The 24,607-nt window shown below is 36.6% G+C and overlaps 1 protein-coding gene across 3 annotated transcripts in view; it reads left to right on the top strand.

The window, feature by feature from the left end:
- Positions 1-24,607, top strand: part of FAT1 (FAT atypical cadherin 1) — a 101,999-nt gene that overhangs the window by 45,494 nt on the left and 31,898 nt on the right. For all 3 annotated transcript variants that reach the window (XM_009706878.1, XM_009706877.1, XM_009706876.1), the window contains exons 3-8: positions 3,476-3,537; positions 8,362-8,691; positions 9,215-9,425; positions 13,635-13,774; positions 22,739-23,014; positions 23,229-23,439. In XM_009706878.1, the coding sequence (XP_009705180.1) occupies positions 3,476-3,537; positions 8,362-8,691; positions 9,215-9,425; positions 13,635-13,774; positions 22,739-23,014; positions 23,229-23,439 (1,230 nt within the window). The remainder of the gene's footprint in view (positions 1-3,475; positions 3,538-8,361; positions 8,692-9,214; positions 9,426-13,634; positions 13,775-22,738; positions 23,015-23,228; positions 23,440-24,607) is intronic.

Raw genomic sequence — 24,607 nt, 5'->3', positions numbered from 1 at the left:
TTGCAAAGACCACTTTTTCTGATGCTACTTCTTCCATCACTGAGATCATCCGTGCCGTAAAGATAGCTAATAGCATGGAATTAATACTAACATTCTTAACATGGTGCCCACCTAATGTTCTAGGGTTTTTTTAAAGAGATTGCCATTTCAGCATTGAATGGAATTTGTTGTTGATGTGCTGTTTTTCAGATACCGAGGTAACATGATGTAACTGGGCACTGAGATGAAAGCTTATATGGGATAAAAGAAATCCCTGCTAATGTCAGCTCTCTCGTGCTACTTTCTGTTCAAAACGTAGCAGTTATATATTTATTTACATAACTGAATGCTGTGGTTGCATTTTTGTCTGTTTGTTTTAATACTGTTTAAAATAGAAATCTGAAGTAAATTTTATTTGAATACAGTTATAACTATTTCAATTTTTCAGTAGACCTCAAATAGACAGCAGGTATCCCCAGAATGTAAACTCAACAGGGGAAGGGAGGGAGAATACAGTTGTATTTGTTACCTGGTGTGTGGTTTTTTTGTTTTGTTCTTGTTATGGATGTTTACAGTTAGTTTCAGTTCATTATACTACCTCTCTGGCTAGTGAGGCAGAACAGCTGTGTTTTATCCAAAGTCTCTCTAAATTATTAAGCAGCTGTTATGAAAATGTTTCTGATGAGGTGAGTTTTGAAACATTACTGAATGGAAAAATTGCACCAATTCGCTAGAGATACCATTTACTCATCATTATCTTAGAAATGTTTGTTGTAAACTTGTGTTTTCCCAAGGATGTTTGACCCATCCTGCCATAGTGTGCATTGATTTCCAGATGGAATAATAGTCAGTGATGTGAATTACTGGAGCTCATTGTTCCTATTGGGTTTGGGGCTGGGGGGGTTGGTAAGAGGAGGCAGAAGGAAAACAGGAAAATATGACTGCAAAACAATGCTCTCTGAGTCAGTTTTGCTTCAAAAATGAATGGTTTGTCAGTGATCTGTTCCTCACACATGTTGTCATTTCTCTCATTCAGCAGTGCACAGATTCTCCCTACCTCATAGTAAGGATTTCAAAACTGATTATGTTGTAGACTTCTTCAGAGATTAATTGAAATCATCATCTACTTGTCATTTCTGTAGGGATGTGGTGTATGCAAAGGTGTGGTGGTTCATTTATTTGTGGAGAGGGAGGAGCATGGCAAGATCTCCAAAGTGGTACAGAAAAGAGAGAGCTTAATCCAAAACGTTTGAGAACTTTTGTTTTCAGTAGAAAGAGCAGAGTGATTGACTTATATTAGGTCCAGAGGTTCTCCCCAACCCTCTTAATGGGCAGTCACAAAAGCCACGCTGCATAGGAACTCAGCCTTATTATCACAGCCTTAATTCAGAAAAGCTCTTCAACAACTGATGAAATCTGTTGATGCAGCATTTTATAATACAAAAAACTCAGTGATTGCCATAATCAAACCTTTTACAGTCTTAAGCTGTAGTGAAACATTTCACTGAAGCTAAATTTTCACTTAGGAAAGTAGCTAGCAGTAAAGAGTTAAATACAAAGAATGTCATGCATGTGTATGTGATTCTAAATCCAGAAGTGTTACATTTCCTTTGTTGGCATTAGTTTCTGCTGAATATACAGGATATATATGGTGAAGACTAAACCCTTCTGTTATGGGTCTGAAGTGTTTTAACAGAAGTGTGGCATGCTTGGTTGAAAAGACTGGAAATTTTAGCAGATCAAAGCATATGCATTTTGTTCTTACTGGATATTTTTCTGCTTACCTGTTTGAGTTGTATTGACCAGAAAACCAAATTGCTGGAAAAACAAGGGCAGATTTGACCATAACTGAAACAGCTATTACTTACACTATCTATTTTTTGAAGAATAGTTGTTTGAACATTTGACAGCTGTAATATTGCCTTGCATAGGTTTTGTTCATATTATTTGGTACAGGCTGTCTATTTTGTTGTTATATGTAGAATACAACTGTATTTTGGCAGGAGCATTGAGTAGGTATGCACTGGTGGTATACAATTCTGTTTCTATTGGCCTTTCTCTTTAAAGTGAAATTGAAATCTTTATTGCTCTTCTAACTTACTTGCTCTATTTTTTATCACCTGTGAGACAAAATTGAAGGCTTTTTCATTGTAGCAGATCAACCTTGAAAACTTTATAAATGGATTTTGATTTTGCTTATAAGAGGTCTCATTAATAAAAAGCTTATGCTATAGTTAGAAAAAGGAGCATGAAGTATGCAACCTATGTTTTGATCTCTATTTTGTCCTTAATTGGATAATTGCTTCCCTGTTTTTCAGCTTTGACAATTAAGGATCAAGATTCCAGTGCTTTCCTGTCACTGTAAAAAAACTGGGATAGTTGAATAAAAGGTCTCATGACATTGCAGCGTCTTCTGTATCTAGCATATGCTGGATTCCTGCAGCAGAGAATATGGGATGCTTTGGGCAGTAGTGGCTTAAGTTGGGTGAATCCAAATCGTGGTGGTTGCTCCATGAAAAGCCAAGTTGGGTCTAACAGGATTTACTAGCAGAGGCACTAAGTGCCACGTGAATACAGCGATGGTGTTTGTGGGGCCAAGTTGTACCTGCAAACAGGTTAATGGCTTTCGTGCAGCAGAGAAACTGAGTTATCTCTTGTGTCTGCTTCCATGACACAGTTAACTCACACCATAGCAAGCCATTCAACTATAAATGAGAGTTGACTGAGTTCATTTTTCATGAAACTTAATAGTTAAAATTTTGAACCTACTGCTAGGGCAAATTAATTCAATTAAGATCCTTTTGTATTTAGATTTCACTGTATTTTTGTCACCTTTTACTCTTTGACTTACTTCATTTAAAGCAAAACTCATCATGCCTTCCTAATCTTGCATCAAGGATGTATTAAACTCTTGCAACAAAGTCTGACATCATGCATCAAAAACTTGTGCTCATTCTCTGCTATTGCCAACAGCAACTGTTTGACTCCTTGTCATTGTCAAATCAAGCCAACACACAGAAATTGCTCTGATTTCCACCGTTAGTGCATCTCTTCAGGTCATCCTTTTTCTGTGGTTATCACTAAAGATACAAATAGACGGTTCTCCTGAGGAGATTGCTAATTATTCAAATAATGTGTGTAAGCACCCTTTCAATAAGGCATATGAACACCCTCTGCAAAGAAGACTTTGTGAGAGAATTACATACACTACTCCTGACAGAAGCATGACATGCACAGATGTGTTGGAAAATTGAACTATGTCTGTCTTAAGGGCTACAACGGTTTAGCTTTCAGATTGCAAAGAATATTTTCACAGCCCTCAAGGACTGGAAACCCCTTACCCCTTCCCTTAATTAAAGCATAAGTTCTGCAAACATAGAAGAGACTGCCTAAGAAGAAATTGAGATTGGGTATATCAGTAACTACTAGTTTAATCTAACCTTCGTTCACATTATTTTCTTGAAGGACCTGATTAATTATTCTTTTATGTTTACAGGTCTAATTACAACCACGTCTAGAAAACTGGATCGAGAGCAGCAGGCAGAGCACATACTGGAGGTAAATAATTTCTTTAGTTCTCTGAAAAACAGTGACTGTAAGTTCATTGCTCTTTCACAGAGAGTTAAGTTTACCATACTTGAATACTATATGAAGAATTTAGAGAACTGGATTTCAGAAGTAATTTGCTTCTGTGTTCATTATATTGCAATGAAGAAAACTACCTATCTTATAAAAACAGTGTGTTGGGACGTTTTCATATGAAAAGAATTAAGATAGAAGGCAATTTTTTGGTTTTATATCTATAAACCAAGATTTTCTTTCAAACAAAGGCATGATTGTTAAAAGGAGTGCGATTCCTTTTTTTTTATCTTCCTGTGTAATTATTGGAATAGCTATTTCAGCATGCCTTTTGCTGACTGTAGACCCCTGAAAAAGAAGTGCAGAATCTTTTTTTAACATTGAGAATACAGACACATTGTGAGTAGACCTTTTTTCTGTGGAACATATTTATCAATTACATAAGTAGATGAGTTGCAAAATATGCATTATAGAGTCGGAGTCCAAGAGCATGAAATTTGTGACATATTTTATTTAGCTACATTTAATTGATTGCCTGGAATTTGTGTAATAGCTATTCTCATTGTCTGTCAAACAACATGAAGGAAAAACACATAGACAACTGTGAGTCTTCCAGTTTCACAACGTTGTCATGGAGTGTGACGGCATTGTACTTCACCTGCAATGAGGACTTCATATTCACAGTGATAGATCCATACTAAGATTTATCTGGAACCGTTACTGTTCCTCTCTTCCTGGATGACAGATAAAAGACTGCAATGTGAGTCGACAAAACTAGCATTAAAGCTAGAGAAGCAAGTCTGGATTTACTCAAGACTTGTGAAATCTGTAGAAAAGTTTTCTAATAGGAATGCAGGGACTGCATAGACTTGGAGGTGAATGTATTCCTTGATAGCACAAACTATCCTTTTACGGAACCCCGGTGTACATGCAGTCTTCCTAGCCCTTTTCTATCCCTTTGGTGCATTGCAGGCTGGATTAATGCAGCTGTTGGACCAAATTTTTATCACCATTTTAATTTGTCTATCAACTTTGGAAAGAACTCTTTGCACCCAAGTAGCAAGAAGGTGGAATTTCCTCTGCAGTGTGTTTCTAGTAGTAGTAGCAAAGCTAATTAAGTGGCAAATCTGATTTAGTACTAGACATGTTATTCCTGTAAATGGTAAAGTCATTATATTATTCTCTTTTCAAATTGCCTCCTTAAATCTGCTTGTGTCAGTTTCCCAAAGCACTTCATGTTAGTTATTTCTTGACCACTGCTATGTATATTGGTTATAAAATTGGTATCTCATGATTTTTACTCCTATGCATATTATGCTGGCTTTTGTCTTAGATTTATACAGTAAATAAAAGGAGTTGTGGATCATTCTCTGACCCTGAAACTACCTGGCACAGTATGGCTTTGTTTGTACCTTATCCTTGGAAGAGGGTGGCCATGTCCAAGTTGCCTGTTGAGAATGGTGCCTGAATTGTGTGAATTTTCAGGATGCAGTTAGGCAATATGTGGGAGTGTGCTACTTGTTCTCGGCCATATCTTATGTCAGAGATCACACTAGCGGTGTAATGTTATGGGCAGTTTGCTTGCAGTCATGCCTGCTCATGTAACCTTAAGTTATAGGAAGATAACATGTACAGAACTCAGAAAGTTTTTCTTAAGGTTACGGTATCACACAATGGTACATAAATCCTCCTGTTTTCAGCATTCTCCATAAAGATACATTAAGCTGATTGCTCTTTTGTTTGGAATATTGGTTATTGCCTGCTGGTATTGTTTATATTCTTCATTCTTCCTTCATTTTGAATCTCAGCTGGTTGTTAAAGTTTTATTTAAAAGTCTGCAAAGTACTCAACGCAAGAACACTTAACTACAGAGTGATATAGACAGACGGCATGGCACAAAATAGCAGTTTTCCCATTTGTTAGTTTTATGTTTACAACTTTAAAAATAGGTTGGAAGAAGACCCAGAAATGCACAGAATAGTGGGCACTATTATGAGCCAACTTAGCATCTGGCTAATTAATTGAGCATTGATATGTTGACCAGATGGGTTGGTGGGTTTAGTCCTTGTTTGCTATTAAATTTGATCCTTGATTGCACTCCTGCTTACATAATAGTAATTAATATGCCCCATTCTTTTATTCCCAACTTGTAACTGTTTTCTGAGTGCCAATTGGCACTTTTTCATGCAATTATTTTAGGTTGGCTTCATGTTATTCTCTCATATATTAGTATTCTGTTTGTTATGTCAATAATGCCTTCAAAACTGATGTTGCATTCAAATCAAACTAGATTTTCCTCAGATTTGCCTTTTTTTTTTCTGCTGGGCTTAGGGCAATGCTAATTTTATGTTAATGGCTAAGTTATTCCATACCCCTTGAAATTTGCTCTTTTGGGATGTGTTTTGTTTTTTTGGTTTTTTTCAAACTGAAAGGTACATGGTGGTGTTCCATTACAAGTACTAAAGGAAAAACAGATATTCATATATATGGAAATCTACCATCTGTTAGAGATGAGCATGAATACTTGCTTTTCATGTTGCATTTCTTGTGTTTTGTTGTGGTTAATCACTTTACTCATGCTTTTTCATTTCCTTCATGCTTGCAAGTTATACCATGTTTCACTTGTATTCCCTTTTTTTTTTTTTTCCTAAAATAGGTGAGAAGGGGGGAGAAAAAAAATATCTGATTGTACCCTCATTCATGTTGATGTAGATTCATTTTTTCATCAGGGATTCAATTCTGGTCTTCCATTAGTATTCATTTCATTATTTTGTATCCATGTTATCATTGAATCCTTATGTTTTTCCATAGTCGGATTTCCCAAGGCATCCTAAGAACCAGTGGAGGAATTCACCACCCACATTCTTGAAGAAAAACAGTTATTCTCCCCAAATTGGGGTGGGCTTGTTGGAACTGGAATATCCTGGTTTTTTGTTTGGGTTAAGGGGAGTTGCTTTTGTTCGACATCCTCCAGAGCACTGATCAAAGAATCATAGAATCATTTGGATTGGAAAAGACCCTTAAGATCATTGAGTCCAACTGTATACCTTCCGGATAATGTTTTTTTAGTCCTGCTGTAGTGACTGACTTCTATACAGAGCTTCCTTCCAGCAAAGACTTGTATCTTCCTCTCAAACTGAAAACCAAAATGAAACTGCAGTGCGTAACACATTTCCCGTAGAATTTGTTAGAAACATTAGGTGCTTGATTTTTTTTTTAATTTTATTTTGCATTCCTCTACAGCTTTGACAAGTATCTGGCAGAATTAGATGAGCATATCTCAGTTTATCTAATTACAGCAGAGCTGGCATAGGTGACCGTCAGACATCCCTGTGTGTTTCTGTGTAATAATAAGGAAGGTAAATTAAGTCAAGGAAGATGATTTTAAAGGAGAAAAAAGAAAAAGAGAAAATGAAGGGGAGACCATAGAAGGGCTCAGGAAGAGTGCTGCACCGGGTCATAAAATTGTTCTTAAAATGAGAGACACAAGGATTAAAATTTTACAGCTAAAACCATAAGCAACCCAACAGCAAAGAGAAAGTAAGGAAAAGAACATGAAAGATTGACAAAGGAAAAAAAACGGTTTTACCAGTCATTATTCCTTGTGTTTTTAATGCGGATTTTTTGGAACATACCTCCTTCAGAGACTGAGATTTAGCTAAACTGCTAGAAGTCAGGCAATACTGTTAACAGTGAAGAATTTTTATTTGTTTTAAATGCTTTATGTAATAGCAGCTAAACTTTCCTTTGAAAATGCCTGGTGTCTGTCTGAACCCGTTAGCTTTTATGTGCCTGACAGGGTGCAGCCAGAAAATGATGGACCTGATTCTGTAACTGTTCTACTAACCGAACTCTTGCTGGAAGCAGGAATACAAACCTCCTATCTTTTTCTTGTTTGAAATAGATGCTAAAGTAACTTACATATTCTCAGATTTAACCTCTTACTAACCTAATAAGGGATCAAATAGGTAAGATTCCTATAAATGATCTAAATTCTTCTATTAGTTTGATTGTTTTCCAGTGGACAAGAATTTTTTCCTGTTTTCTGACTTCAAATTAACATAACTCTTACTTTTATTATATTATTGTTCACTACCCATGCCAGTAACATCAGGTCAGTCCTAGAATTAATATTGTAGAATATTTTGTACTCATTTCCTGGCTTTTTAGTAGGAATTTTGAGTATTGCTGGAAGAGCAGATTTGGTTTCATTTCCCATTTCATTTAGTCCATGGAAAGAGATTGTTGTGTGTCTTCCTTCAAAAGGAATTTTTTAAGCTTCTTTCAAACAAGATAATGATTTTATGTCTTAAAATACAGGGGATTTTTAGTGCATAGACCTGTCAAATTCTGAAACTTACATTCTTACCAATTGCATCTTTTGAGGTCTAAAATCAAATTATTAAATTGAAAAGTTACAAGGAAACACTAGGCTGAAAGTATATTAAGATTTTATTACAGTGAAGCTGTTATCAGAGATACTACATGTATGTGCTGTTCCTGTACTCAATATTTCAGGTACAACGATGCAAAATAGTGAAATAGGTTTAATATATGTCTATCGACTCCTACATGCTACACATCAAGCGTCAAAATATTAAGGTCGTAGCTGAATAAGCTTTTGTAGTGCCTTTTGTGAATATTCACCAAATAGCTTTATGCAATGGTCTTTAAGTAACTGAAGTTAGAGAACGACTTTGCAGTTCTCATAGGCAGTTGTAGGAAAATCTGATTTAGGAAGAGCATTTTTGGAAGGACCATGTTTGAATTGAGTGCTAACCATGTCCTTTTTAATAAAAACAGGTAACTGTAACAGACAATGGTGTTCCTGCAAAATCAACAATTGCACGGGTGATTGTGAAAGTCTTAGATGAGAATGACAATAAGCCTCAGTTCTTGCAGAAGTTCTACAAAATCCGTCTTCCAGAGCGTGGTAAGCCAGAACGAGAGAGAACTACTAGGAGAGAACCGATCTATCGAGTTATTGCTGCAGATAAAGATGAAGGCCCCAATGCAGAGATCTCTTACAGCATTGAAGATGGTGATGAACATGGCAAATTCTTTATTGAACCGAAAACTGGAGTGGTTTCATCAAAGAAATTTTCTGCAGCAAGGGACTATGATATTCTTTCAGTGAGTCAAAATCTTGTATATCGTGAATACGTAAAGTGTTCTTTTATCTGTATTCTCATCACTTCTTATTCAGTAGCTGGCAGATGAGTGACTGCAGTATCTGAAGGAAGAAAGCTTCAACAAATCCAGAAGTATTATTCTGTGGGTTGTTTTGTTTTTTTTAAAGGATGATTTCAGATGTTTGTACTAAGAAAGTGAATCAAGAAGCTGCTGTTCTTTTCCAGAACTTGACAGATAATGAACACGATGAGGGAACATAAACAATCAGTTTGACTCTCTTTCAGGAAGAAAGCAAAATAAAAGTGAATTTATGGTAACAGTTTGTGCTACTGTAAGGTGCTGCATACTTTTTCTCCATTTGCTGCCCAGATAATGAAGGGCAAGTGGCACTTTGAGAGACACTTAACCTTTTCGGATAGATCTCACACAAGCAAACATGCTTGGAGCTTATTACTACTTTTCCATTTATGTGACATAATGATTTATGTGATCCTGTAGCCTAAAAGATGTGTCTGTTTCACAGATTAAAGCTGTAGATAATGGTCGTCCACAAAAATCATCAACTACGCGGCTTCACATAGAATGGATTCCAAAGCCTGTCCCACCCACAGAGCCCATTTATTTTGAGGAAGCATTTTTTTCTTTTACGGTGATGGAAAGTGACCCAGTTGCTCACATGATTGGCGTAATAGCTGTTGAACCTCTTGGAACACCACTTTGGTTTGACATAACGGGTAAGGATGCCTTAAGGGCTTTTATTATTAGAAACAAATGCATGGAGTCTGAGATACTGCAGGGCTCATTGCAGCTTGGTTTCTTAATCGCTCTTTGAAATAATGCAAGGTTTTGGCATTCTTTAGCTGTAGATGTGTATTTTTCCCCTTATTTCATTAGAAATCAAAATTACTTAAATTTTTATCAATGCCACTGTATATCAAAGACTAAAATTACATTGCAAAACATCTGCTGTGTTGCAGTTTTGGAAATGACTTATGAATATTGTGTCAGTGAAATTAGAACTAATCAAATCAATCTCATAGACTGTAGAATAGAGGAAAAAATAAAATGCCGGTTTTCTGCAAATTGGGACAGTACTCCCAAAGAGAGATTATACTGTTTGATTTCTTGTCCTCTGGGTTGCTTCTCAGTTTACTCTCCCTTGATTCCATACTAAAAGGAAAGCTTGCGATGTTCCTAACCCCTACAAACTTCTTCCTGTACATATTCTTACTACTGCATCGTACCTTAGCCTCCACCATTGAAAGGAGAAGTCTAATCAATAATATGACTATACGTTGATGCTGTGGTGACAAAATGAGTAGCACTTTTTAATTTTGGATTTACTCGCTAGACCTGTGATCACTAGGAATACACAGTGTGTTCTCTGTATAGCTGATACTAAAAACAAGTTCTCTCGTGTTACATGGTTTGAAATCAAGGAGAATAGCACAGCCCTGTTTCAGGAGAGGTATTTTGTGGGGAAGCTGTTTCAGATTTTAAGATAGCCCTATCAGATTGGGATTTTTCCACCACGTTCACAAAAGAGAGAAGGTTCTTTTCACCTTGGTTACTACTGAAAATTTTAGCCATGATTATGGTGTTAAGTTGTTGGGAGAACATTTTTTTTAATTATTTCTTAAAAAATTAATACTTTTAAAGGTCTGTTTTTCTGGTATATATTTCCTAAGGGATTCTGAGAACAGCCACAGTTAAAAACAAAGCTTGTAAAACTGATACGTGTAGCAGGAATATATAAATACCAGATACTTGAGGGTGTTCTCAAAAAAATTTGAAGCACATGAGAACAGACACAACTCTTCCCTAAATGCATGCTTCATGCATGAACAACCTGTGATGATATTGGTAATCATTGCTAATGTATTAAATACTTACATAGAATTTTTTCAATGGTTCTTTCTAATGTACTCTGGAAAAAAAATTTAGTTCCTGTAAAAATAAATCATAGTTGAATAAAAAGTGTTTGCATTTAGACAGACCGAGGAGTTAGAGATCTGTACAACTGTGTAGAGGGAGTAAAGAGTTCAAGGTGCCTTCTTGCATTCTCATAGGGGCAAATCTCGCTCCATTAGAGATGTTTTGGAACTGAGGCTGCTCTTTTACTGTTCTCCCAAACATACGTACCCGTAGACATGGGAGTAGAAAAGCAGCAAATATAAAAATAACTTAGGTGAGCAGGAGAGGGGAGAAGGTTCCATGTGCTCCAATTCAAACAGGGTTATTCATTCAACAGCAAACAGAAACATCTGTAGACCAAAAAGAGTCCATTAAAGGAAAGGTTAAGAAAGGGATATTGTCAGAAAAAGGTGAGTGGTTAATGGAGATAGAAGAGAGTAGATCGAAGAGGCCTCAGAGGTCTTGAGAGTTTCCATGGAGTACAGGTTTCCACAGCAATTGCATTTCCTGCGGTCTTCTATTACCAAAATTTTTTAATTAGATTTGGGATGTACTTTACTATTGTTCTTTTTAGTTTGCTTCAACTGCTGTGCAGTCTGAACAATGTGTATATCTGAATAGAATTCTGATGATAGTATTATTTTGATTTACTCCTTCTAAGCATGCAGCGCAGTTTGGACATTTACAGAATTTTTATTGCATGCTTAATGCAGAAAATAGATGATCTTTTCCTGCTATTTTTAGAAAGACATATACAGAAAACTCCAAGGGGAAAGAACAGGACTTGTCTGTGCACTATAAAATAAACCATTTTATTTTGACTGTTTTCTTAGTAAAGTGTTTGGGAAAGTTTGATATGTGATCAGGTTGTGAAGTTATTGGCTGGTCTTACAGGTGGTCACTTTACTGCCCTCTTTTACTGTTTCTAACAGCATGAAATAATTTGATTGACAGCTTTCCTTTGTGTTCTGTGCTTGCTTTCCATGCTTTCTTTCTTTTTGGCTGAGCCAGGAGACAAGCTTGCTAGTGAAGTATTTTACATCTTTCAGATGGCTTGTGACCTGAACTGTACAGCAGAAGGTATCTGCTGAGATCACATAATTTATTACCAGATTATGAGATCTGAAATGAAAGCGTACATTTATAAAATATTTATTTTATTAACCCTTCGGAAATCAAAGTGCTCACAGTTGCATTTGTGACAGGTTCGTTTTTGTTTTGTTTTGTCATCATTACATTTATACAGCATCAATTCAGAGCATACAGTTTTGGCTTTGGCCAAAACTGTTGCTCTTACACCTTCAGCATACCAGATGCAGAAGTTTGGGTTGAGTTCTGCTTCAGCGGATTACCAGATATCACCACTAGTACAAAAATTAGGCAAGGCATTTGTGATTTCCTTAATGAGGAAGAAAAAAAAAAGTTAGTTAGAAAGCTTGTCCTTGTATCAGGGCAACTGAATGAACAGATTCATACCCTTTCACCCTACTCTTCCCTTAAAATGGAGATGACTTCATTGAGACATCTGAGCCATCTTAGAAAATGGTATCCCATGCCAGCTATAAAAGAAAAGCGAGAGACTTACTTTCTGAAGCTGGCATCTTGCACAAAGCTCGTTATAAAAAAAATTCATGTACACTTGTTAAAAAAAAAAGCTGTTGCCTTTCATGCTGTCCAGTTTATATCCATTTGTGTGATTGAGCAACTGCTGCTGGACCAGTAAGAGGAGTTGAATTTCAATGAAACTAGAAAAGTTACATTATTTTTGTCATTGTCAAATATCTTAAATCCAGTGAAGCAGAATCCAGCCTGTCTTTCCTAAACTGATATGTCTGTCATGCAATTGAACCTTCTAAAGGTGAAATCCTTTTCACATGTGAATGGGGGCCCATTTTAGTATTTAGTGTTCTTACTTGGATTAAGTATAAATTTGTAACTTTTGGAACTTCACCCTCTCACTTCTAGCCTTGGCTTTTCATAGAAGACATTTAGTGATTTACAGAACATAGCATGTAAAAAATTTTAAAAAAACCTCATGGTGTCTGAACGCTATCCTTGTAAAATATAATTAGAAAAACACATACACATAATTAGGAGAAATTGGTTTGCCATATCTACCACTGGCTTGACCAAAATAAAAATTGATTCCTCCATTTTAGGCAGTTTATTGAGAGGTCTAAAGCAATTGTAGTTAAATGGCAGTATTTATCATTGCTAACAATATTTGGACTTAATGGACATTGTATTCTCATGATAGTCTGCTTGGGGTAGCATGATGATGATCAATTAAATGTTTAAACGACTAAGTGTAGCTATTGATCTACATGGTTATTTAACTATATTTCAAAGGGTAATTTGAAAGTTTCACAAGGGAAGTTAAGATAATTTGCTTCAGAAAAGGAGCTTGGCCGTATTTAAACATTGGGCATTTAAACATTTAGCGCTCATCTGAGTTCTGCTTATCTCAGTAGGAGTAAGATAGTGAGTGCTTTAGATACTCAGCATTGAGGTGAGAATCCTTTGGAGGTACTGTAGCTTTTTCAACCTTATCTGTAGTCATATAGCAGTACAGTAATTTGTTCTCTGATCCAAAAGACACAAATTTGAATATATGTCTGATTTGGCATTTTCATTGATTTTGATGCAAAATATGTTTTTCACTAATTAGCCTGACAATCTGCACAAAATAAATTATCACGTTTCACCTAGTAATTCTCAGTTTCCTGCTATTTGGAATCTTTAAATTCTGGTTAAAAAAATGATAGAGAATCTTGCTAAGAATCTACATGCTAACTTTCCATGAACCAGACAAATCAGCTTTGTCTGAAACTAATCAATTTTAAATATCTGTAAGTAGCAGCATATCATGTTACCAGAAAAAAAACCCCAAAGGTTTTAAAATAAGTGTGTATATGTGTATATAGTTCCACCTTCATTAAGCATCTGAAGACAGAACATGATCATACATGAAAACAATGAAACAGTGCTGTGTTTTATGAACTTCTCCCTCTCCCAATTTCCTGAACAAGGTGGCAACTATGACAGTCGATTTGATGTGGACAAGGGCACTGGAACTATCATTGTCGCTAGACCTCTTGATGCAGAACAGAAATCAAATTACAACTTGACGGTAGAGGCAACAGATGGAACCAGATCTATCAGCACTCAGGTAATGGACTTTCTAATGAAGCGCTTATAGAAGGAGGAATTTGTAGCTGCAGAGGTGGGGAGGGTGTTGCATTTTCTCCTTGCTATTTTTTTTCATCCTGGACAATGAATAGGACTTATATAAATTAGGGACTCTGTCTAAAATAGAAGTAGATTCTGATGTTTGTAGAACCATGTTGTTTGGTGGTCCAGGTGGAAGGTTGTGTGTTCCTATGCTATAGTCTGAATCAGCAGCTTTTAAGTTACAGCATGTTCCTATGTTAGCTGAGTAAATGAAAACAGAAACTGAGCCCTTCCATGCATGATTTACTCACAAGAAAAGGATTAATACTTCTTATCTGAATTACCCCTCTTTATCCAGCTCCCCTGGAATCACCAAATGATGTGATTACTTTGCTTGAAATTTAAAAGAAGACCACCATAAGGTTGTTTGGTGTCATCCCCCTACCCCAAGATCTGTGTATGACGAATCGTACAATGTCCAAGTACCGTTTTATGGAATTGAGCTGCGCCTTCTGCATGGTGTACATATAGAAACAAGGTTTAGATGATAACGTTTCTGTGTATATCCCTGAATACTTTCTTTTAGCTTCAGTGGATGTAGAGATTGCCAAACACGCTCCAAAAAGCAGCAATCTCAGACAAACAAATTTTTTCAAATTACCTCTCTAAGGCTCCGTGGTGGTGGCAATTCTTTGCAGTTGGACTAATAAGTTCACTTTAAGGCAGAACCCTTTTGTGAAACTGCTGGAAATGACTCATAGTAAAGTAAGCTATATATCCCTCTTGTTTTTCCCATCTAGGTTCTTTCCCTAGCCCAGAACCTGAATATATTTGGAAGTAAAGTTTAGCTGAGGTTAGTGTGAATGGAGCCATAAGCATAGAGAAGCTCCAGTTTTCTTCCAAATAGAGAGGGAAGGATTTGTTTACTGATTTAAGACTGTTGGACTGGGACAGTGATGTGTCTGTGTTACCTACCCCTATCATTGACCTACCCCTCAGGAACTTCATAGAGCAGTAAGTTGGTTTCTGCTGTCTTCTCTGTACATGGAAATCCATGTTATGAATGCAGTTTCTTGTTCAACTTCTGTGTAGTATGTATGTTTTTGTGTCGTCTTTTCTAATGTCTTATGTGTTCTCTTCCTGCTTTCAGCCAGAGGGAAAGATGTTTCTTGTCAATGTTTAGGATTTAAAACAGAATCTTTATTGAGCTGACTGCATGTCTGGAGGCTTGATAAGTCAAATAGACTAAATTTGATAGTAGAAGATTGCAAGGTTAGCAGTTTCCTTTGAGAGCTGCCTTTTCCTTTAATGGTGACATTTGTGAGTGCAATTCTAGACCATCAATTTCCAAACATGGCAAGGTGTCCCCCAGTCAGAACTTGCTGCTGTCATAGCCATGGTGCCATTGCTTCTGGTGCTGATAACTACCATAAAAGTTTTGGAGAATCCTGCTGTAAGTTTATTGCCTAGTTGTAGTAAAAATACTGAGCAGATTTATTTCTACCGATTATAGAATGCTGGATAGAAGGCATGAATTAGTTTGAAAAAAAAAATAAATAATAGTAGAAACCCAAATTCAGCTAACAGAATTCGTTTTGTGAGGAAAGTCAGAAAGACAGCAAGAGGCTTTCCACGCAGACTTCCTCCCCCCACCCCAAGAGTGCAGTCAAAAATGTCACCACACAGAGTGTTGAGGTAGCCTGGGGACTAGTAAAGGCTGAATATGTGGTCTCGATGACTGCAGATACTCTATCCAGTGCTGCTGCTTATAAAGCTGAATTTATGCAGGCATCCTGAGCTGTTGCAATTGAACCATAATCTGCTTTGTCTTCTGGAACAACCAAGAATTGGAAGGTCACAAAAATACTTTAACCCTCACCCCGTTTCTTCCTCTGGGTGACGCAATTCATTTAGTTCTTCTCAGAAGTGCACAGTGTAGCTTTTGTCCAATTTCTTTAAATGAATTTGTTATTTTAGTATTTTGTAAAACTGAGTGAACATTATAAACATTTACCACAGCAGTCTTCTGCAGAAGAATTGGAGTAGTAGTCTCAAATTTATCGTCTGTTATTTCTGTGATTGCTTTTGTATTATTTTTGTGTCTTTCCTTTCCTCTCTTAGCTCAAGTTGGCAGGAGCAGAGGTTGTGGTTTCTGTTACGAGCGAGCACAAAGACTTCCTTTGCATTGTCTTCTTTTTTCCCTTGCTTGTGGGATAAGCACATGTTATGCTGTTGCTGTTTGAGTCTTGCATTACTGTGGTATATAGATTGAGGAGCATGGATTAGTTCAAACTCTGCAACTGTCGGTCCATGAACAGACTCCTGATTTTAACTGCTTCTCTTATCACTCCCATAACTCCTGGCCCATCCAAATGAACTAATCTCTTAAACTAGCACTTAGGACTATCGTTAAGAAGATGCATTTCAGATGAGGCTTAGCTTCAGGGGAATTAAAAATGTTGATATGAAATCAAAGTTGAAGGTGTGATTTATGGCTGCCAGTGTGTAAATTCCATTACTCACTGCTGAAATAATGATGATTAAAATATGAGTGTTGATGTGATGTTAGATTCTTCTAAGAGCTGATAAACAGTTAAAATGGAGCAACGGGCAAAAGGAATTCTGAATACTAAGTGCATACATTAGGAACAACAATATTTCCTACACAGCTTTTAGCTTACAAAGTAAGTGCTGTAAACATTGGAAATACAGTAAACAACTTAGCAGACCTTGATTAACAACAGATTAAGTAATTTTGTGTTTAATCTGAAAAAGGAAATGACATTTTCAAGACATTCGGGAGGGGGCTAAGAAACGAAAATCTTATTGTGTAAAAGCAGTGTATTGAATCTGACTTTAAAGTAGAAGGCATTTACTGGCCTCAGGCCATTAACATCTGTAGAGCATTTGACTCTTTCAGGACTTCAGTTAAATAGCTTTTTTGAAAAATACAGCAGTAGTAGGCGAGGAGGCTATTAGAATTTTGCATGCATCTAAATGCCAAATGCATGATGCAAAACAAGGACAAACAAATTCCAGGCCTACAGTAATGGTGTTTGACAGATGATGTTAGAGATGACTAGTGTCACACTAGGAAAGAATATCATTAAAAAAACAAATCAATGTACTTATGGTTTTGTTTTGTAGTGTTTTGGCTTGAAATAGAAAAGGTTATTCACAGGCTGTAGGTACCAATATGTGAACTACTGAGTTGCTTTCTGAGGGGAAAACAAAAAGAAAAAAAAAAAATCCCGTTTCTAGCTATAGTCACTTCCAGTCATTGCTATGTCTATCAATTTTTTTTCACTGGAAGTAATACCTAAGATGGTTTAAAGCTAATTGCAGCATTTTACCTATTGCTGTGCTATTGCAGAATATTTAATCTTGCTTTATGCAAAATTGATATGGATGTTATGCTTTGGGAATGAAGGACAGAATATTCTTCATTGATTAAATGCACGTTTTTGCTTGCGATCACCACACTGCTCCACAGAGATGTTTTAGAATTAGAATGCACTTATATTATCTCTGGATAAAATAACTTTTTGTTTATGAAAATGATTATAAACATGTCACTGTAGCTATAATGTAATTATGAATGAAGAAAGGAGGAGATTTTAAACTCCACATAGAATCAGCAAATGAAAAATTAGATTAAAACAATCCAAAGGAACATCATAGTTAAATATTACACACTTAGTATGTTTTGTCAACGGCACATATCTCCTCTGTAACTCACTAATAAATCAATACATTCCTATGCAAATTTAGGTTTCACTGGTCAATAATGAGTAGATTTCAAATCCTTCCCCTGAATAATCCTGGGCTGCTTTGTTCGCTGTCTGATTAACCAGGTTGCATCGCTCTCAGCGAGATCTGTGAGTAGAGAACAGCTGTGCAACACAGCCCTTGTATAGCCTTGCAAAATGAGTCAAGTTTCTTTAGTTCCAGACCATTTTGTTTCAGAGATGACATTATGGTCTGTTAAAATCAAACTTTTCTATAGTGTGCCTCTTTAATATGCAACTTCTTTCTTAAGATATAGTATTAGTATATTTCATTTGATTTTAATCTTATAATTTCATTGAGAAATGCTCAATAGCTGATTTTATTGTATTATACATGTTACTTTAGAATAACACAAGCTCTTCATGTGTTTTGTTCTTAAGCACACAAACCCATATTTTTCTGTCTGGGTCTTTAAAATTTCACTCAAAACTACTACTTCAGGTGCCTTTCATTTAATGTGAAGACAGTTTACATGAAAATTTGGTCCTCTTACATTTAAAAGGAAACTGCACATTTAGTGCCTGCCACTTAACATCGGTGAGAATCCTTGTCTTGAAAGTAGAGTTTCCTTAGTACATGTATTTAATAGTTTAGATTGGAAGGAGCCTCTGGAGTTCATCTGGTTAAAACTCCTGCTCAAAGTAGAGCAAACTGCAAGATTGGATCGAGTTGTTCAGGGACTTGTCAGGTTCTAAGGGCCTGGGATGACAGCACATGACACCTCTTCCTTGGACGTGCTTTTACTTTAGTGTTTAACAGCCTTCCTTGAAAATAATTTTTTTTTTGTGTCTAATTGTAGTTTCACTTATTGGTGCTTGTGAGTGTCGCCTCTTGTCCTTTCACTGTGCGTCTCTGAGAAGCGTCTGGCTCTTTCCTGCAGCCCTCCCTTTGCACAGTGGATGGAGAGTTTTTAGATCCCTATTGATTTTAATGACCCTTCACTGGGTTTGTTTCAGTTTGTCAAGATCTCTCTTGGGGCCAAAACTGTAGTTGCATCTACAATCCCACCAATGAGTGTCAAATAGAGGGGAATAATTCCTTTCCCCCTACTTCCTTCTCCCGTTGTTAAAGCAGCCCAGCATGCAGTTAGCCAAGTAACCAAAAGAGTGCCCATCAATTCACGTTATGCTTGTCCACCAGACTCTGTGGAGGGGCATAAAGTAACAACGTCAGTGAGTGAGAAATGAACCCTAAAGTATGTAGATTAAAAAACCTTTCACTCGAGTCTAAGATAAACTTGGGATTTTAGGTACATTTAAATTGATTGCAGTAATAGATCAAATTGTCTATTTGTAGTTGTGTTTACCAGTATGTAGAAAAACTGCATGCCTGAGCGAGTAACTTGACAAGTAATGGAATACCTGAGCCAGCCACTCATAATGACTGAGTCATTATGGTTATTCCTTAGCACTATTTATGTTAATAATTAATATTGAATAGTGCTGCACATTTTGGGGAGTTATCTCCTTACCTGCTTAGCGCAACAGTACCTTTTTGGAGGATGTCTCCTTTTGTGTTTAGCGGTAAGGTGATTTTAACTGCTTCACTAGCCTGATACCAGAGGAAGTTGATGCTAAATGCTTTTGACGGTATGATCCAACAGATCACTTCTCAGTTAAGCTGGTTCATTGGCTATGTGGTTAGTGGTGCAGGTACCAATGTTGGTTTCACAGTCACTACGTTCCTGGCATCTAACTTAGTACTTTGCACCATTTTTTGTGGTTCTCCATTCTAGAAATGCTATTTTCCAATATTCATTTTGTGTAGTACCAGCAGCACAGGTGGCCATGTCTTCCGCTCCAAAGATTCATCTAATACATTTGCTCTGGAGTTGTGTTCCCTCTCACTGCTGGTTTTGACCTAAGCTTCTGTATTTCCTCATTTAGGGGGGAAATAGACATGAATTTAAATAGCAGTTTTGATTTAAATTCCTCAAATTTGACACTTGATCTTTTCACTCACTGTTTTTCCTGAGTCTGAACTTAATAATCTCTTGGGAGTGGGAATTGATTAAAAAATTGTTGACATGTTCATTTTGAAAGCATAGTATCCATTAAGTAAGTGTTGTAATTGTATATGATCTTTTAAGCTTTTATTTATACAAAAATATTTTATAGTTTGATTTGTACTGAAGGTTGGGGTTTTCGCCCTTTTTTTTTTTTTAATTTGTTGGCCATCTTCATTTGGTTTCATTTTTTGTTTTCCTGAGCACCAGTGTTGAGTGAGCAGGTGTTTTTACTAAAATGCTATACAAGTGACTGTATTGGACCCTTCTGTATTTCTTCCAAGATGCATTAAAATGTATTTTATTTATACAGAATTCAGAAAGAAACCAACAACTGTGTGTGTGTTGCTTTATTACATCCTTTCTAATTATGACAATCAAAAAAAGAAAAAAAATCACATATTAACATCATATTCTTTTCATTGTTGCTCTTAATTTTCCAGTTGAATTTGTTACTGAATGTGTTTAAAAACATGACCCAATACATATCCTGGGTCACCTACCATTAATTTGTCTTCCAACCGAAAATCAATGTTTATTCCAACTCTTTGTTTCCTTTCTTTAATCAGTTTCTAATCCATGACAAAAACAAACTCCTTAGTTTCCATAGCAACATCTTGCAAGGGATTTTGTCAGTCTGCCAAATGATTAGTTTATTTCCTATTTCTTCTGTTTTCTGAGATACCTAATAAATTGTGGGAGGCAGCATGTTCCTCTGCAGTGGTAGTTTGTATTTATCCTAACAGACTGTTTCAAACACTGAAAAACTGCCTATGTTCGTGAATATTTCCCTAAGTGTAGTATATCTTGGATTATGGCTCAGTGACCTGCTATGCCTAGGACTACATCTACTAAAAAAGTTAGAGGCTTGTGGTGTGTGTGGCTGTGGACACTAGTGTGTGTGCACACACACAGACGCATGCCCCCCTCCCCGCCCTGACTGGCAGTCTGGAGGTGAAGCTCGGTATTATTAACAGCATGTGTTGCATTAGGAACGTTACCATCTCTCTTCCCCCTGCCTTCTCACACCACCTTCCCCTGCAGTCCAGCGGTCTAGGCTCCCATCTTGTCTTGGTGTTTTGTTTCCGTTTAGCAGTTTATTGCAGCACCTCTGCTTTGCCAATGTCTCATTTTTATTTTGTTTTGTGCAAGGTCATGCTCCTTGTTGTTTTTGGTGAATAAAACGGAGGCAAAATTGAAATCTGGGATGGGCTTTCCTCCTCCTTAATTGCTCTTTATATTTTCTGGTGGTCTTGCTTACCTGCAGATTGTTTCACGGTTGCAAATAAGCTTAAAACCCTTTTTATTCCTTACCTGACTTTTTATTCTGTATCTGGCTTCTGACTCTTGAGATTCCACATTTGACATCTTCAGCTGTGTTCCTGTATTCCCTTTTATAGACTTGTCTGTTCTTTGTTTATTATCAGAGTGAAATTTTCAGTGAAAACTGTCTTTCTGGTGACAGTTATTTCAACTACCAGAGTGCGCAATATTTTAGTTTTTGGGAGGACTTTCTTTTGTTATAATACGGAGTTACCCCAAGAGTTCCACACCCAGTTCTTTGTGTTCCCAGATCCTCACTTCCATTAATCAATCTGCTCCCTGGTGCCTCCAGGGCCTGTGCAGGATTTCATTACTTAGACGCAAAAATCTTTCTGTTGTTACTTAGAATAAATCCTTCTAACATTTTCCTAAACTCTTGGTAGGATTTGTAGAGTATATCCAAGGACTGCCTGTATCTGTCTGGAACTTATTTAAATGTTTTCAGCCTGTATTAAAATTTGCCATTAGGAAGAGCTCGTTGTATTAGAGCTTAGGTCGTAGTTGCAATCTGGGATAAAAACCAGCATCCGAAATAAATATTTTAGGAATTGGTATGACTCCTGTTGATACATTTAACACCTGTTTTTCCCTGGTACAAGTTTTAACGTAAGATGCTAGTTTTGCAATGTTGAAGTTCAGGAAGTTTTCTCTTCCTGTAGCGAGATGTATGGCGTTTCCTTATTTACCACTGTCAGGATTCATCTCATCGAGTTTCTACTGCATGCAGTTTGGTACCTTGTCCAAAATATACCTCTAGACTGCACCAGGTATCAATGGAAAGCGATAAGTATCTTCAAAGAGCAATTTAACTCAGTCATGATATCATAAGTATTTGTTTTAAACACCTGTTAATGGCACTTCACTGATTTATACAAAGCAGCTAACCTTTGAGTGGCTAAAAACATGGCTGTATGGCCAGCACATAAAGAACTTGAATTTAGCCATATATTCTTGGAGCATTGATGTCCACCTGCCAGCTCCTCTGCATAGCTGTTACTCATCTGATGTTATCACTGTTGAAGGAACAGGATGGTGGCCGAGTGTCTTACCCTTTTTATACAAGAGTTTGATGCTGCAAAAGGCAAGTGGGTGTGCAGGGATCTTGTGTTGTTCCAGTGAACATTGTTATTCAAAGAGAGGATTGCCTGCATAGCACGTCGGTGAACCCAGCTGAACTTCTGTAGGAATACGCAATTTGAAGCATTGAAGTTAATTTAACTGTAATTTCAGAGAAATTGTGTTGGTGAGCAGTTACCTATGCTGAGATTGTGCTACATTGCTGAAGAAGAGCAAACAATACCTATGGTTCTTTGTAATAATGTACTTTTGTGGGAATTCCACCACTTTTCCATTCTTGCCTAGGCTTGGAAATGTAAGATGCTGAAAGAGGATTGTTTCCATGTGAGGGCAAGGAGGAGTACAGTGCATCTGTACTTTGGAAGACATTGCTTAAAATTCCAAATTTACACAAATAAAAATGATTTTTTTTACCTACCCTGGGATACATATTGAGAATTTTTTTTTTTTTAATTCTAAAATTACTAATGAATTCCTTTTTGTCTTGCTTTAGACAAAAATCATTCACTTTAAGAGATCTTACCTAAGGCATTTTTGATCGTACAGATTTCTGGTTTGACTTTGGAGAAGGTGAGGTAGATTTAGGTTTAGTGAAATTATTCTTCCTTATACCTATTAGATCTCTCCCCCTCCCTGAAAAAAAAAAAAAAATTGTCTTGAGGTGGAATTATTTCAGTATTGGGGTCTGATTTTTAATGAAATAACCTCTTTTCATCTCTGTTTCCTAAATATCGTCAATGCTTTCCCCTTCCCATTGTATCATTTCAGGTGTACATCAAAGTTATAGACACAAATAATCACAGGCCTCAGTTTTCTGCTTCAAAATATGAAGTTGTTATACCTGAAGACACCATGCCAGAGACAGAAATTCTGCAAGTCAGTGCCACAGACAGAGATGAGAAGAATAAACTGATTTATACTATGCAGGGCAGCACTGATCCCATCAGTCTTAAAAAATTTCGTCTGGACCCTGGAACTGGCTCTCTTTATACTTCAGAAAAACTGGATCATGAGACCATGAACCAGCATATTCTCACAGTAATGGTAAATAAACACAAAATTTCTTCTGTACTCAATAACAAACATCTTTTTTTAATATCTTTTTAATTTGTCCCCTTAATTCAAACATTTATTTTTATGTTCAGTTTGTATGCAGTCTTCGTCTCTGTGACGGTACAGATTGAACCTTGAATTATTGCTAATATTTGAACTACTGAAATAACAGTGCTAATTACTAGTAATATGCTAACTGTTTCAGGTTCGAGATCAAGATGTTCCTGTAAAGCGCAACTATGCTAGAATCATCATTAATGTTAGTGACACAAATGATCACGCTCCATGGTTCACCAGCTCTTCCTATGAAGGACGGGTGTATGAATCAGCAGCTGTTGGATCAGCGGTGCTCCAGGTTACAGCGTTAGATAAGGACAAAGGAAAAAATGCAGAAATTGTGTACTCTATTGAATCAGGTATATTGACTTTCTTACATCTTCAGTTTATTTTGAAACAATCCTTGCTGATATTTTGTTTCAACTGTAGACACATTAGGAAAAAAGCTAAAAAAGGGCAGTGCAGGTGTATGTGTTGTATTCTGTGAGATGTATTTAAGATACAGCCTCAGAGCATTTGAAAGAAAATTACAATGACAAATACTCATCTCCCTCCCTTAGCTATTTATATTATCCTTTAGATAACATTTGGAACATTTTAGTAGTAGTAGAAGAAAAAGCTACCTTTAGCCCTTAAGAGGGATGTGGTCTTTAGAAATTACAGAAGCGTTACATTCAGGTCTGAAAAACAGGATTCTTTTTTGATAATGTAAGTGATAGGTTGTGGCATAGGCAAAGCAAGGATTTGATGAAAAGACTAAGAGCCTGAGACAAGTGCTTTTGTGTTTAGAACAATGTGAAAGAAAGGAGCTCAAAAATAACTTATAAATATCCATAAACTTAACCATTAAATAGTCCCAGTTTTTAATTTAAACTTTCTGACAGATGTAGCAAGGAAGGGTTGGCTTTGCATGGTTCCCTCTGGCTGATTTCAGATAGTGGGACTGCTATTCTAGCCCACTGAAATATATAAGAAATTCTTTAATAGTTTGTCAATTTGACGTTAAGGCTTCTTTCAGATTGCAGGCCAGAGAAGAGCATTAGGTGCTGCTGCTTATTTTTAATGTCAGAGTATCTTTCTGAGCATGCCTATAACAATGCAAGTCAAATGATGGCAGTTTTGAGTAATATGAAAACAAGATTACATTGACTGAGTTCGCTTACCAGATGGAAGTGAGTTTTGGTTCAGTCCATTAAGTCTAGATACAAGCCTGCCATTACCAAAGTCCTGAACTATTTAGGCAATATGACTGGAAAACTTAAATTTCATTACCTATGTGTGGTACTACTTTCAAGGTAGGAAGTAATTTAAAATAAAAATCCCAGTAACAAGTATAAGAAACTGTATATTAAAGAGAACAGTAGGTAAAAAGTTATTCAGTTACTGTTGCACGCAAGGTGATATGTGCACATGCTTTTTTTATTTGACATAAGTTGCTTTGTAAAGCATAGGCATTTTTTACTGTAAATATTTTCTTTTTCTTCCCCCAAAGTGGTGTTTTGATCTGAAAACATACTTTAACACTGT

The sequence above is a fragment of the Cariama cristata genome, unplaced genomic scaffold (genome assembly GCF_000690535.1).
Source record: "Cariama cristata isolate BGI_N322 unplaced genomic scaffold, ASM69053v1 scaffold559, whole genome shotgun sequence".
NCBI classification, from domain to species: domain Eukaryota; kingdom Metazoa; phylum Chordata; class Aves; order Cariamiformes; family Cariamidae; genus Cariama; species Cariama cristata.
The sequence above is the reverse complement of the archived record's forward strand: the minus strand, read 5'-3'. Positions and strand labels throughout refer to the sequence as shown.